Genomic DNA, 14,320 nt, shown 5'->3' on the forward strand with positions numbered 1-14,320 from the left:
GATGTCGCCTAGCACATTTTAGGCCCACTTAATAGGATTTCATCTTCCACAGTATTCACCTTCTCACACATTTTTAAGTCCAAACGGTGTCACCAAATATTGCTTTTCGGAGATGGATTTTGTTTTTTTTTTTTCTTTTATTACTTCTTAAAATACATAAATACAAAGAAAAATGCAAAGATGAAGAAAAATTAATTGAGAATAGACCATATATAATTGAAACAATCAAATTCAACGTGATAGTTTTTTATATACAATCTAAAATAAAATAAAGAATTCATATACAACCTATTTGCACCTGCACAACTCCTTACAACGGAAGACAAGGCACTTTCTTTAACATTTGAAATGTGAAGATCTTATTTACAATCCTAAATACTTTATTTACAAACCTAATCTATTATAAGAAATTTTATTTTACCGATTCTACGATCTTCCTAAATTATAAATACTTGGAAAAAATATTTACAAGATTCACTTAAATTGGAACAAAATTATTAGAAACACGTTCAATTTGGGATTTAAACATGTCTCCAATAGAAAAAGGAGATCTTTCTCGAGAAGTTGGTGATCTCATATCATTTTTGACCTCAAGGTCTATTAGACCCATTTCCTTCTTCATACACTCGATAAATTCCTTATCAACTTCATTGCCTGACATGTCTTTCACATAGAAAGCGTTCACTGCTTTCTCTCCTTGCGTTGCTATGTCTGCTCTAACAACAGTCAGACCGTTCTCTCGTAACACTCTTGTTATATCAGATAACAATCCCACTCGATTTTCTGCACATAACTCTAATTTCAACCCCTATAAAACAAATTTATGTAACCCTTGTAAATTAATGTACAAGAAAAGATAATTAAATCAAATCAAAATTTTAATATAATCGATAATAATTAATATTGTATATTACCTCACAAACTCGTCGCTCTATAGCAGCTTCTAAGCATTTTATTACTCGTTCTTTTTCGCTCTCTGTGTTTAATGCGTATCCATCAATATGTCGAATAAAATATTCCTGTTATTGCAAAATAGCCAGACCTAAATTCATCAATAACAATATTCATTTTAGAAAACATCATTTAAAAACATGATCGGATGACTTTGATTAAAATAAAATAAAAATAATTGATTAAATTATTTTTTAATTTAATATTGATTTAATTAAGATAAAAGATATTTAAATAAGGATACAATTGAAATGAAATATTTTATATTTTTAAAAAGTGTTGGATGAAAAAAAATAAAGAAAAAATTGACAAATTTAAAGAGAAGATATTATATTTACATACCTGAAACGCAAAATCATCCCGAGAACCAATCGAAGCATGAAAAATCACATATTGCATATCGGTAAGCGTGCACACCGTATCAAACATAAGCCTTGGCCTATCTTTACATTCTATACTCACTATAGAATACCCTTTCTCCTCGCAATTCTCTATCGAAACCACCGTTTTCCTCCATTCTTCTTCACTTTCCGATACTGATCCGGATCCTGACGTTGGTGAGTCCGGCGGTCCATCAAAATCCCTAAGTGAAAGCAGTAGTTGGTGTAATCTCCTTTCTACATTAGTCATGGTGACTTCGACTCCAACAATTCCACCTGATTTCACTTCCTGGTTATTCGGATGAGCCCCTGAGGCACGGATCACAGTGGTTAGGTGGTCTTCGATGGTGGCTAGCCGGAGCGGATCATCTATTCGATTATCGGTGGATTGATCGGAAATATAGGCTACGCAAGCAAGGCGAGCGTTATGGCTCCAAGCGTGAGCTTCTACAATGTTGCAGTGAAGATCAACGAGAGCTGCCAATATCTCGGAGAATAGTCCTGGCCGGTCGGCGCCACTCATTTCAATGGCGGTGTGCTCGCTTGAATGGTCATGGATATCGAAAAAATCATTCACGTAAGTTTTTGCTTTCGCCGGACTCTGTGTCTCTCTTGTTGTACCTATTGCCTGCGTTAATGTTTTCCCGCTTTAATTAGGTAGTTTAAAATTCTAATTAATTGATTTAATCAATAGTTTGAAAATAGATTAAGAAGATTAATTAATTTGATTACCTGATGGATATGGTCAATGACACTCTGGTCTAGTTTGTTGCCGTGTTCGTCTTTGACATGAAAAACTACAGAAAGAAGATTAAGGAACTAATTAATCACAAAAATATAGAATTAAATTTCCATTATAAAAAAACAAAATTAATATTATTCTTACCATCCATGAACCATCCAGCATCTGAGGAAATGTAGCTCTTGTAGATGCTCAAATTCAATTCTGTCAAGACTTGCACAACTTCTAGGAGAAGACCTTGCTTGTTCACACTATCAACTTTTACTACTGTGAAATCTTCCATGGTTTCATTGTCAATACACACTCTACACCTGCATTAATGGATGAGATTAATGAAGATTATCAAACTTTTATTATAAAATGTAATATAATGGAATGTATTTTTTAAGTATAGACATACGTGGGTCCGTATATCCTCTCTGGGAGATTATCAAAATCAGGATCGAAGTAAGGCCAGCAAACTTTGTTCATCCTGCAAATTAAGAAAATTTTGTTTTGGTCTATAGATATAATTAAGAGAGAGAGAGACTGATTATGAATGATAAAGAACATAGAAGTATAGGGTAGCTTACATGGTGGGAGAAGCCAAGCTCATAACAAAAAACCTGATAATGTCCAGAAACTGGCTAAAAAGAGGAATCAGGAGCTGAAGGAAAATTAATAGGCAAAAGTGATGGAAAGGTTATGAGTTCCCCAAATATATTAGAAAGACAGAGCTGTGTTTTGCTATTTTGAAATGTGAATGAATTTAAATAGATTGTTAGAAATTAGTATGAAGAAACAGCAGAGAAAGGTGTAAGAGAAGGACACGTTTTAAAAGTCAAATAATAATAATCGGCCACGTTTTTATTTGACTTTTTCCTCTTTTTTCCTTTCCATGCTTTCCTAAATCCTAATCTTTTGGGGCTCCTTCTTAATTGTATAGCCGCGACTTGTAAAGTCAACAAGGGTAAACCTACGGGCCTTTTATTATTATTATTATTATTCAATTAATAAAAAAAAAAAGATAATGTATTGATAATATTATTTGAACAAAGTAAGCTGAAAAATACCTCTTATTGTATCACATTTTAATGGTATTTGCAATGACATGTAGCGAGAATTTACTCAAGTGACCAATTTTAGAACCTTCCGATTTTGAAGGATAAGCTTTGCGAAGAAGTAGAGAAAATGAAACGTCCAATCGCCGATGTCCAAGCTCTCTATGTACCAAATACCTAATTGTGTTGCGTAATAATAATACAAATGCAAATAATCCAACCTCCTCCACTCATTTGCAAATGAAATATCATCGTGCGTTCTTAGGGGAAGATGGGAATTTTCCAAGCCTCCTGATCTCTTACTCTATTCCATCACGATACGTTTTGGGTTGATAATTATCATCATTATCTCTCTGACAGACTCACAAATCGTGTACATTAATATTAGCTTATTTTATCTTCTTTTTCACTGTTTCACACTTAAAATTCCAACTCAGCATTTTGTTCTCTTTCCCATCATTTAGCGGTAACTCTGAGATCTAGCACTTTTTACTCTCAAGCTAATTGCTCCCTCTGTTCAATTAAATTTGACAAATTTTCACTTATTTTTAGAAAAAATAGGAACAATAGATTAATTTACCCTTTAACTTATGCTTATTTCATTGAAACAAAGTTCAATGCAAATAATTAGACAAGGGTAAAATTAAAATAAAATAATAAACCTTATTTTGATTTTCTAAAAATATCATCTGAATATAATAATAATAATAATAATAATAATAATAATAATAAACAATCAAAAGTTAACGTATATATTAGCATATAAGAAATGCATTCAAAAATTCTCTCTTTAAGGAAAATACTAGCTTACACATGTATATACCAAGCTAATAGTTGATTGTTATTTGAAAAAAAAAAAAAAAAAAAAAAAAAAAAAAAAAAAAAAAAAAAAAGTGCCATAATTCTTTACCATTTTTTTCGTGAATTGTCAACAACAATCTCATTTATTATACTAAATAATTTTATAAAATCAGTTCGATGGATGATAAACCCACGCACCAGGTTTAGATGGGAAGGGTGTCTAATTACATTTCTTACCTTTCAATATATAATTGGCTGGGCCTCACATGCAGAGATAGGCTCGCAGATCAAAAGTTGGGTTAGTATTTTATTATAGGAAATATTGAGTAGCACGTTTGTTTAATTGGGCCAAATCCTATGGGCACCAAAACCCAAGGCGCAGAACTTCACATATTGGCCCAGACGGGACAATTTGGTAGTCTGGTAGAACTATACAGCTATCAAGCCCAAAAAATTCAAAACAAAATGATTCCCGCCAAAGCCGTTAACAGGAATCTGGAAGCCAGTTCTACAAGACATTTGCTTAGATTTCCTTTGGCTTAGTTATTTTTAGAGGCTAAAAAATAACGAGAATCAAAGGACCAATAAATGAGAAGAAAAATATTGCATGGTGACGGTCTGATCGCCATTCAAGACAGAGAACAATCAGAAAAAACAAACCAAAGAGAAGAGATTACTGATTAGTGTATTAGAATGGCTGACTGAACTATTGGGTTGAATTATTTAAAGACAAAAAAGCTTCAAGGCAAGAAGTGAAGTAAATGAAACCCATAAATCAACAAAACTTTTAGTGGCCTATAATTAACTTTTATGAGAAAGAAGCAAATAAGTAATGACATTTCCAACTGTTAGTTCTATTGGATTAACTTCTCACATTCATTTCCTAAACCACTGCCCTTCCCCCTTTTTCACTTTGATATCGTGTTATTCTTTTTTTTCCCCAGTGTTCCAATAGTCCTACCAGTCAAAATGCCAACAAATAACTCAAAAAATAAAAAAGGGCATCCCATCACATTGTGATGCCCCGCCCTCCTTTCCCCGCAAATGAGATAAACAAATGCCTAAATTGGCATTAAGGAACCTGCAACCATGAATTTTTATGTGTGGCTGAACCATGGTCCAACTGCACCATTCACGTGCCCATTGCCATGGATTCCGACACCATTTGGAATTAGTGAAGGAGGCAATCCAACAGCCATTGGAGGCGGAGTAGCAGGATACAAACCATGATTGTGTGGTAGGGAGTGGGGGCTCACGAGAGGACTGGCAGCAGGACTCCCCTTGCGCTGTTGGAGGGCATGGATCTGCCTGAGCCCTTCCTCGTGAATCCGTGATATTGTCTCCAACTCCTTCATTGACAGAGCTTCCAGTCCAGCACCATAAAGAGGAGCATGTCGTGACATTTCTTCTTGAAGCGATGCCTCAAGAGTGTGAATATATTGCTGCAAAAGCAAGCGATTTAATATAAAATAAAATAAAAAATAAAATAAAATAAAAAAACGTCTCTAATAATTCACATGCACAGAGGGAAAAAACCAGTGTGACATAAAGACGACAGATAATTAAAAAAATTCTCACAAACCAGCTTTTAACGATTGGAAAATTATGTGACTTTGACTAAGATATGATGACAAGCAAACAATATGTAAAAAAGCAAGAACCTGGCAAGCCTGCAATTTTGATTCCATCCCATCAATATAAGCTTCACACCGAGCAATCTGCTCTTCCTTCTCCCTCTTTTCTCCTTCAGTCTGCCCAACTGTTTGAGTCAATCTCCGAACTTCATCCTCTAATGACTGACGTATTTCCTCCCGAGTCACATTCTCTGTGGCATAACGTTTTAATTCTTCGTCAAATCTTTTCCGTGCAGCTTCAGCACTCTTTAACCTTTCAGCAAGAGCATTTTTCTCCTTAACCACTCTCTGTCACATTCAAAAGTCATCATTGTCAAAAAAGCAGCAAAATTTTGAAGAAGAAACTAGTGATTAACTGATGCTCCAAATTTTCAAAGTATAACAACAAAAAACAAGCGTTGGAGCTCAACCACATTAAAACAAGGGAAAGATGCACAGAGAAAAAGAGGAGCATGCATGACACAGTTGGATTTCACGGAGTGCTCATGGAACAGAATGACATGCAGAGAGAGGGTTGACTATGTGTGAGCATGTAAATGGAGGAATGTATATATGCTTGTATGATACCTTCAATTCATCCCGTTTCCGGGACTTCAATTGAGAGATCTGTGTTTCAGCATCATGAAGACGATCCTGAAGAACTTTCTTCTCAGTCATAAGTTTGGTTATTTCTTCATCCTTCTCTGAGCGTAGCCACTCAAGCTGACTTTCAACTTCTTGTATTTGTTCAGATAGTTCCTTTTTTTCCCGAGCAAAGCGATCTGTCTCAGCCCTCATTTCAGACTGTCATCATTACAGATATTAATACTAGCAGATCCTAAAAGCAGATAAAAATTCAATAGGATACCCCTAGACCATAGCATCAATTGAAATATATCAGGTACCTTGAGACGATTGTTAGTGGCCTCTGATTCACTCAATTTTTGTGACAAATTTGCCTTCTCCCGAACCATATTAGAAATTTCTGCTTTCCTCTCTTCACGCAAGCGAATGATTTCATCCTCGCTAGCGCATAACTGGTGCCAAAGAGCTGCCCGATCCACATTAGCAAGTTCAGCAACCTCCCGCATCATGCTTAGGACAGGCTTAACAATTTCTTGCTCCTCACAAACTAAAATAACCAAAACATCCAAGTCTAAATCCACATCACGACCATTATCAGTAGTACTAATGGCACGATCGACAAGTCTCTTTAGCATCCTTCCTCTGTATGACTCATCAGCATACCATTTAAACAATATTGTGTAAAGCATCTTCACAAACCCCTTCACACAAGGGTCCCTTGAAAGGGCCAATGTCTCAGCAAGGCCAAGAACAACATTGAAATCATCCCTCTGGATTCTCAGCTGTTCACTGGCTTCTGCCTCTAATACACCATCTGCGTGCTGAAAATTTTCAGTAAAAAATCTGGCATTGAAATTCAATCTTTGAGTGAGGCGCCTTTCCAAGACCAATGCAACCGATTGTGCAAGGATGGCCCCTCGAGCTACAGCTCTCTCAAATGTTTGAGAAGCTTCAACAGCAAGACAAGGTATAGATAACATCTCTATCAGGATATAAATATCAGAAAAATGGCAACTAGCATGAAACGCCTGGTCATCCACCACATTCAACCTTTCAGTAGTTGGCCCATTTTCACCAAACATGAAAAGAGCACGAGGCAATGAGGTGCTGTCATCCCCAAAGTCATCATCACATTCAATATCTCTAAGTATAGTTTCAGCAACATCTCCCCAACTATTTACAGTTTTACTCAAAAAATCCATAACACAAGGAGACACCTCAGCACCCAAATTTTTTAGCCGAACACGAACAGACCTTACCTACAGGGTAAAATAAAGAATGTTAAATATATACAGGAAGAAAATTTCTCTGAAAAAATATAATAAGAAATTTGAGAGAAAAACATACTGCTTCAGGAAGATGTTGGCATTGGGAAGCAGCTTTAAATATAAAATCTATGGTTGCAGCAAGAGGTTCATCATTTGAGTCAGCCAAAAGCTCAAAAGATTGGAATAGAATGCGTTCCCACACATCACTGCCACATTCCAGTTGACTGAGTGCACTAAAAACCTGAGAAACAAAAGGTATCATAATTATTCAATAAAATGTATGGTGACATACAACAAGAGAAGAATATATGCATATGATATAAACAAACTGTAGCGGAAGCTTCAAAATATCCCTATTTATATTTAGTGATTCCTTTCATGTTGCCTTGACAACACACCCCAGTGAAGCAAAATAATCCATATAAATAAAAGACAAAACATTTCTAAAAAGGTATCTTACAGGTAACCGCAAAGCAGGTTCAGCCTCTGGTTTTTTAAGTCTTTCAAGAAGTGCACAAGCTGCCAGTGGATGCTCTGAATGTTCAACCAACTTGGGTACTAAAGCTACTAGGTCTGGCTGCAGATGTTTAGGTGCTTTATCCAATACAAGAGCAATCTTCTGTGCAGATTGAGGCCTTCGTCTCGGCTCAGGACAACCTTGTGGAACAGCTCCATCAAGGGCTCTCAGTGAGTTCACAATCAACCCTAAGAGCTCTTCCGATTGCTCTGGCCACTTGGTCTGAAAATTCAACTTCCTACTAGTTACTATACAAACAAGAGTTAAGAAGATTACTCCATGCAGTGGCAAAAGAACATACCTTAGAGCGAAGGGAAGCATTCTCTGAAGAAGCTCCAGCTGTTGTTACTGGTGGATATATAGGCTGTCCAGGAAGAGCTTTTCCAGGTACGCTAATCCCATTTGCATCAGAGCTTTGTACAGCACATGCAGTGGTCGTATCATCTAAGCCAGAATCCAATCTTTCATATACAGGAAATTGAGCTGATTCTGATCCTCCACTTTCCCTATCAGATTCCAACGGGCTGGCAGCACCACTGCCGTCAACTAAAGGCTTCGAGTTAACATCAGATGAATCATCATTGGAACTACCTTCAGAAGGTTGACAACATTCGACCATTATGTCTAAAAGTAAATCTATAATTGCTTGCTGCAAAACTTTAACTCCCATTAGCAGATTCATCAAGCTGGGGGAAGATTCATCAGCTTTTGCAGCCTTCTTTCCATCATTACTACTAGAAAGCTTGGTTGGAAGAAGCAAACGCTTTACTTTAGCAGGATCATCTAGATAGACTCGTAAACCAGTCAAAAAACCAGCAATTGCACCAGCATCCATTAGAAGCTTTTCTCTTAATGTAACCTGTGGCTGTGAAGGATTATCTCCATATGTGAGGTGAAACCCAGCTCTAGAAAGAAGATTTCTAAAGATATCTTCTTCATCTCCACTTATTCCTTCACTGTCTTCAGAATCAATGAGTTCATCAGGATCAGTTGTTAATGCATCCTGATCATCCTCAGAGGCCAGAACCTAACAAAAGTAAAATAACAATTAGCTGCCTGGATCCTGATAAGATGATTATCAACACACCTTGCGAACATCAGAAAGTAACTAATTTCTCATAAAACGCCTCCCTCCAAATAATTTCGCCAAAGAAGCTATTTTTGTGCCAAAAAAAATCTTAACTTCCACAAACAAGTTATTTTTTGTGAAACAATCAAAGCTAAGAACTATGATAAATTCTGACACGCCTAAAGGGAATTCTAAAAGAGGTATTATCCAGCCTACATCATTTGAGTACTGGGGTTCTTCGATGTTGCCTAGATGTGAACAACACAAAAACATATATTATACAACCATTAAAAGATTAAGATATACCAGATAACTTTCACTAAGAATAGATGAACTTGGGGATTAGGTCTCCTAATTCGTGGAATTAGTTTTCTTTTTATTAGTTTCTTTTTAAAGCAGCATTTCTTTTGTTTGACTCTTATCTCATTTTTTTCATCATGTAAAACTCATTCACACAGATGGAGGAGGCAAAAAATAAATGGACGATCACAAGTACTAACCTCTAGATCTGAAAACTCAAACCAAGGACAGCAATCCAATATTTCACAAACAAAAACAACGGTGTCACGCACGAGGAACCCTGCATCTGCTTCCAACATGTCTGAAACCTTCATAAATTGCAGAACAGAATTATTCCATGTCTTTGTACAAATAGAAGACTCCTTCCACACAGTCTTGGCTGGATTCTTTTGATTCACCACTGCCATCCTATATCTGACCCAAAAATTTTTATCTGGATCACTACCAACAGACTGATCACTCTCTAAATATATACATATGGTGTCAAAGGATTCATACACACCTGCATCAGGAAAAACATGGACCATCAGTTGATAACAAAAGATGACAACCACAATATCAGCAGAGAGAGGACCACAGATTAAAACCCACCAATCCGAAGCTCACATCCACCAGCTTGAAAGAATTTGCTGAAGATTTTCCGAGTTTCCATTATTTCCTTGAAAGATAAGAAGTTCTCAACCTTCCATGTAAATGAACTTCTTTTACCAACCTTATCAATGTGGGCACCAGAAATAGTAGCTTCAATATCTTGATCAATAAAATCCTGCATTATTGATGTCTCTTTCAAAATGAGAACTTCTGCAGAGAATACAACAGTATCCTGAACAAGAAACCCAGAATCTTGATCAAATAGACTAGTAAGCGTAACAAATTCACGCCAACCCCAATCTTTTGCAGCTTTGGAATAGCGATTCTGAGATTCCTTTGTTACAGACTTCTCCTCCATCCTCTGGTTCACAACCGACAAGCGATGGCTCACAAAGCAACTCCAATCAGTGGAAGTATTTCTCAAATCTGTAACTTCAAGAAATACCGAAAGGTGACATGGTGGCTGAGACTGCCCTGGTACCACCAAACATATAAGATTAGTTTAGTCTGAAACCACAAAGGTTGCAGGGAACTATTCATCAATTTACTCTCCTACACAATTTAAGCAACTATCAATTTGGCTCACACATTCCCAACATCAGAATTTTGCACCCTTGCAGGCAAAGTCTCTCTGCACTTCCTAATACAGCATGAGCATACATAAATTCTAAACAATGCCAAGCACAAGGATCAACAATAAAGCATAAAGAATACAATGCAAGAAGTAGACATGGTAGCAAAAGGAAAAAAAAAAAGGAAAAAATAATAATAATAATAAGAGAAAGGGAGATTGTCATTAATTACAGTACCATAGACTAGTGTATGCCCCTTAAGCTCAAATATTTCCAGCCACAGGAATTTAAGGATTAATAATAAGAGCAAATTTAGGTAGCACCACCATGATCCAATTAATCAAATGAACCAGTATCATAAAAAACAACAATTCTACGACAAATAAGTTCAGGATGAAGGGTCAACTTTGAAGACAAAACATAAGTCTGGTTTATCTAAAGAATTTAGAAGTTACTAGTCCTTACTTATCCATATTAGAATGGCCTTCTGTATTTTTCCTGAATTTATTAATCATTGCAAAAATGACTTGATAAAGCCAGGATATTGGATAGATATTGATAATTGGAACAAAAAATAACCATAAAAAAGCTTGAATTACCACGGGGATAAACAATGAGACGACAATCTCGGTTCCCAATCTGAAACCTTCTGCTCTTGATGCAAAGACCCGTAATCTTCCTCTTCTTCAACAGATCCTTCAACCTTGTAAAATTCTCTATCCTCCAAGTAAATTTCCCCATATGCCCATCAGACTTCCTTGCTCCACTTCCACTCCTACCTCCAATCAACCCTCCATTCTTGGAGAAGCTACTGAACTCCTTAATCACATGAAAGGAAGTACTGAATACTGCAGTATCGTCCACCAAAAATCCTGAGTCTGGCCCAACAAAATCAGACATCTTCATATAATCATTCCACCCCAAGCTTGTGTTATCCCCAGTCTTATTATCCGCAGCAAACCGCCCATAAGAGTCTCTATGCATGTGATTGGACCCTGGCTTTTGGTTCAACACCGACATTCGAAACAGACACCAACAACTCCTATCAGACACAACAGTTTTCTCTGTGTCCTTACTCTCCAGACACATAGATAAATAGTCTTGTCCATTTACTGAGCTCTGGTACACACTAATTCTCAGATTACACTCGCCCGCTGGAAACACTGGGCTCATTATCTTCTGTGTCTTGATCATTTCCTTAAACAAACTAAAATTATGCACCTTCCAGGTAAATTTACCGCTTAACACATCGGATACTGGACCCGCAACCACCGATGACGATATCATCGATGATGACGCTGATTGCAAGTCGTTATTATCACGCATAAAACTAACGGATTCATTAAGGATTAAAATGTCGGCAGTAATAAGAACGGAATCATTGTTGAACAAATAACCTAATTTGGAATCGAATACAGTAGAGGAAGGGGTGAAATCGCACCAACCGTGAGATTTTTTCTTGCTGGAGAACCGGTGCCACGAGTCCCGATGAATGGTTTTGGAATCATCGGTTAGGTTGACGATAGCTAAACGGTAGCTAGCGAAACAGTCCCATTTAGAAGAGGAGGTGCCGCGAGGGTCCATGATTTGGAGATAGATAGAGATGTAGCCTGGCAAAGCCTGTGAGTCTCCTTTAGGGTAAATTAAGAGGCGGCAATCGTAGCCGCCAACCTCGAAGTACTTGCTCCAAAGTGCCCTAGCTTTAACACGAGGGAAGTTGTGGACCGTCCATCGGCAGACGGCGGAGTACTCTCCTCGACGATCGACGGTCACGGTTTCCTGCGCCCCACCGCTCCCGTCCCTTGTGGACCCCACGGCTAAGTCCTCGGCGGGTATTGACGACGACGACGACGAAGTGGCAGGAGGTGACTGGTCGGTTAGAGCGGAGGCGGAGGAAGAGGAAGCTGGCGATGGTAACGACGGGACCGCCTCAGATGAAGTGTGCTTCATTGCTTCGCTGGGGTTTGTGTCCCTCTGCTCCTGGTTTGATCAATATTTTTTATTGAGAGAGGGCAGAGAGAGGTTGATATGTGGTTAGACAGGGTAGAGGACTAGAGGAGGAGGCTTTGGACAATCAGCGGCGCATTATAGTTAACCTGCGCTCCTTTCTTTCTTTCTTTCTTTTTGTTTTTTTTTTTTTAATTTTATTTTTCCTCATCCCCTGCGTTGAAGTGAGGGGGTGGCGGGATTGATGAAGTGCGGGTGGGTATAGGTTTGTGATGTAGGACAGGTGCGTACAAGCCGTTGGTCTGATAGACTGATATGACCTGATAATCCACAGTTGATCTTTCGAAGTACACGTGCGTGTGGGCCCCCAGAGGATGGGACCTATTTATATCCTGACATGAATCCATGTCTCAGTAGGGTGGGAAAACCTAACACGTCAGCATAAAATGAAATTGGTTAGGGACCCATTCTAGAAGAGCGAGGGTTCCTTTGATTTGGTGATAGCCTGATAGGGCAGTTTAATTGGAGGATTAGTTTTCCCGTTAGCCTCCTCCTCGGCTCGGTTTATTTCAGGGGATAATGATTCTGGGCGGTGGTGCGCATATGCGAGTGACTAGGCTCACTGTTGATTTTTTTTTTTAATTTATTACGAGTGTAACGACCTAAAATAACACGGTTATAATTTTTTTTTTAACACACCGAATTAATAAAAATTTTTATGTTGAAAACGCTCTCTGCTGAGTTTTTTAGTTGTTCTATTTTACATATATTTATTATTTACAAATATATATATATATATATATATATATATATATATATATATATATGCATATTATTTATCAAAATAATATATAATTATATCTGGTCTGTGATGAAATTTTATATATTTATAAATTTTTGGATCAATTTGATCATGGTTAGTAATACCAAATCTCCTTTTTAAATAGATTTTTTTTTTTTTTTGAGGGGTCCTTTTTAAATAGATTTAAGATATATTCTTCGTTATCAAATTATACATTAATAAATTAAATTTATATGCTTGTCAAAAAAGCGAATCCTAATCAACACTATAATCATATCACTTAATAGGCAAAAATATTTTTCATCATTTCCTCTTTAGTATTTATTAATTATCAATCATTAATTTAAGTAAAATAGAAGCCATAAGGAAAAAAGACTAATAATCCTTTGATGTTTTTCTTTTAATTTTATTTTTCCAGTATTTGAAAAAAAAATGAAGAGATATAATTAAGTCACTTAAGCAAATTTCCCCTCAAAATAAAAAATCACTTAAGCATATCTCTAACATCAACAATTTACATTTTTCAAACAAAAACTTTTTTGTTGGACTAAAATGGAATATCACTGAGTGAGATGAGTTCATCGGAGGAAGGATTCATAAGTTTTAGGTTGTTTTGCTATTCGAGTAATTTTTAATTTCTCTTTTTATTTAATTTAAGATAAATTTAAATACGTTAACGTATTTACAGAAACTTTGACATATAAAAAAAACTTACGGATCGACTATATATTTATATATATATATATATATATATATATTCGATGTTGTTAGTATGCTTAAGATGTTGAATTTTTATTGAATTGAATGGCGACTATATTATATTGTTGATATAATATATTTTAGATATATCATATATTGAAAATCATGAAATTAAATAGCATTTTGAAATAACATATTATCCATTATCTTATCGTATATGCAATTATCATTATACTGTACCTTAGTGTGATAATAACATATTTTTTAGTTGTCTTCTATTCATATATAAATAAAGGCATTATACATGTGTATTTCCGTTTTCTCAATAGAGAAAAATTACACCGATTCTTATTTAATAAAAATGATTTATTTTTTTAGAAAATATTTTTTAAAAAATGTTATTTTTAAAAAGTATTTTAATATAAATTGTTTTATATTATTTA

At 36.2% G+C, this 14,320-nt stretch overlaps 2 protein-coding genes across 2 annotated transcripts; both read right to left on the reverse strand.

The window, feature by feature from the left end:
* Positions 1-230: 230 nt before the first annotated feature.
* Positions 231-2,803, reverse strand: LOC105637613 (ACT-like superfamily protein). Its single transcript, XM_012221128.4, has 7 exons — positions 2,646-2,803; positions 2,474-2,545; positions 2,218-2,384; positions 2,064-2,128; positions 1,294-1,959; positions 915-1,019; positions 231-808 (listed from the first exon to the last, which is right to left on the reverse strand). Exons 1-7 carry the CDS (start codon positions 2,666-2,668, stop codon positions 479-481), a joined length of 1,428 nt encoding a protein of 475 aa, XP_012076518.1. The 5' UTR covers positions 2,669-2,803; the 3' UTR covers positions 231-478.
* Positions 2,804-4,689: 1,886 nt separating this feature from the next.
* Positions 4,690-12,542, reverse strand: LOC105637615 (TRAF-like family protein). The gene is made up of 10 exons (XM_012221131.4): positions 11,029-12,542; positions 9,858-10,331; positions 9,467-9,768; positions 8,199-8,924; positions 7,841-8,119; positions 7,460-7,621; positions 6,433-7,371; positions 6,116-6,331; positions 5,576-5,836; positions 4,690-5,356 (listed from the first exon to the last, which is right to left on the reverse strand). Exons 1-10 carry the CDS (start codon positions 12,377-12,379, stop codon positions 5,012-5,014), a joined length of 5,055 nt encoding a protein of 1,684 aa, XP_012076521.1. The 5' UTR covers positions 12,380-12,542; the 3' UTR covers positions 4,690-5,011.
* Positions 12,543-14,320: the final 1,778 nt, after the last annotated feature.

Source organism: Jatropha curcas, chromosome 8 (genome assembly GCF_041381405.1).
Source record: "Jatropha curcas cultivar XTBG-Jc1 chromosome 8, XTBG_Jcur_1.0, whole genome shotgun sequence".
NCBI lineage: Eukaryota > Viridiplantae > Streptophyta > Magnoliopsida > Malpighiales > Euphorbiaceae > Jatropha > Jatropha curcas.

What these genes read in the sequence shown, in the direction of transcription:
- LOC105637613 (XM_012221128.4), bottom strand. Translation starts at nt 2,668, where the DNA reads ATGAGCTTGGCTTCTCCCACCAT. An exon ending in AGCTTGGCTTCTCCCACCAT is followed by an intron (nt 2,546 to 2,645) that starts GTAAGCTACCCT and finishes CTTAATTTGCAG; the next exon opens with GATGAACAAAGTTTGCTGGC. An exon ending in GGGATGATTTTGCGTTTCAG is followed by an intron (nt 1,020 to 1,293) that starts GTATGTAAATAT and finishes TTGCAATAACAG; the next exon opens with GAATATTTTATTCGACATAT.
- LOC105637615 (XM_012221131.4), bottom strand. Translation starts at nt 12,379, where the DNA reads ATGAAGCACACTTCATCTGAGGCGGTCCCGTCGTTACCATCGCCAGCT. An exon ending in GCCAACATCTTCCTGAAGCA is followed by an intron (nt 7,372 to 7,459) that starts GTATGTTTTTCT and finishes TTTACCCTGTAG; the next exon opens with GTAAGGTCTGTTCGTGTTCG. An exon ending in CCACTAACAATCGTCTCAAG is followed by an intron (nt 6,332 to 6,432) that starts GTACCTGATATA and finishes TAATGATGACAG; the next exon opens with TCTGAAATGAGGGCTGAGAC.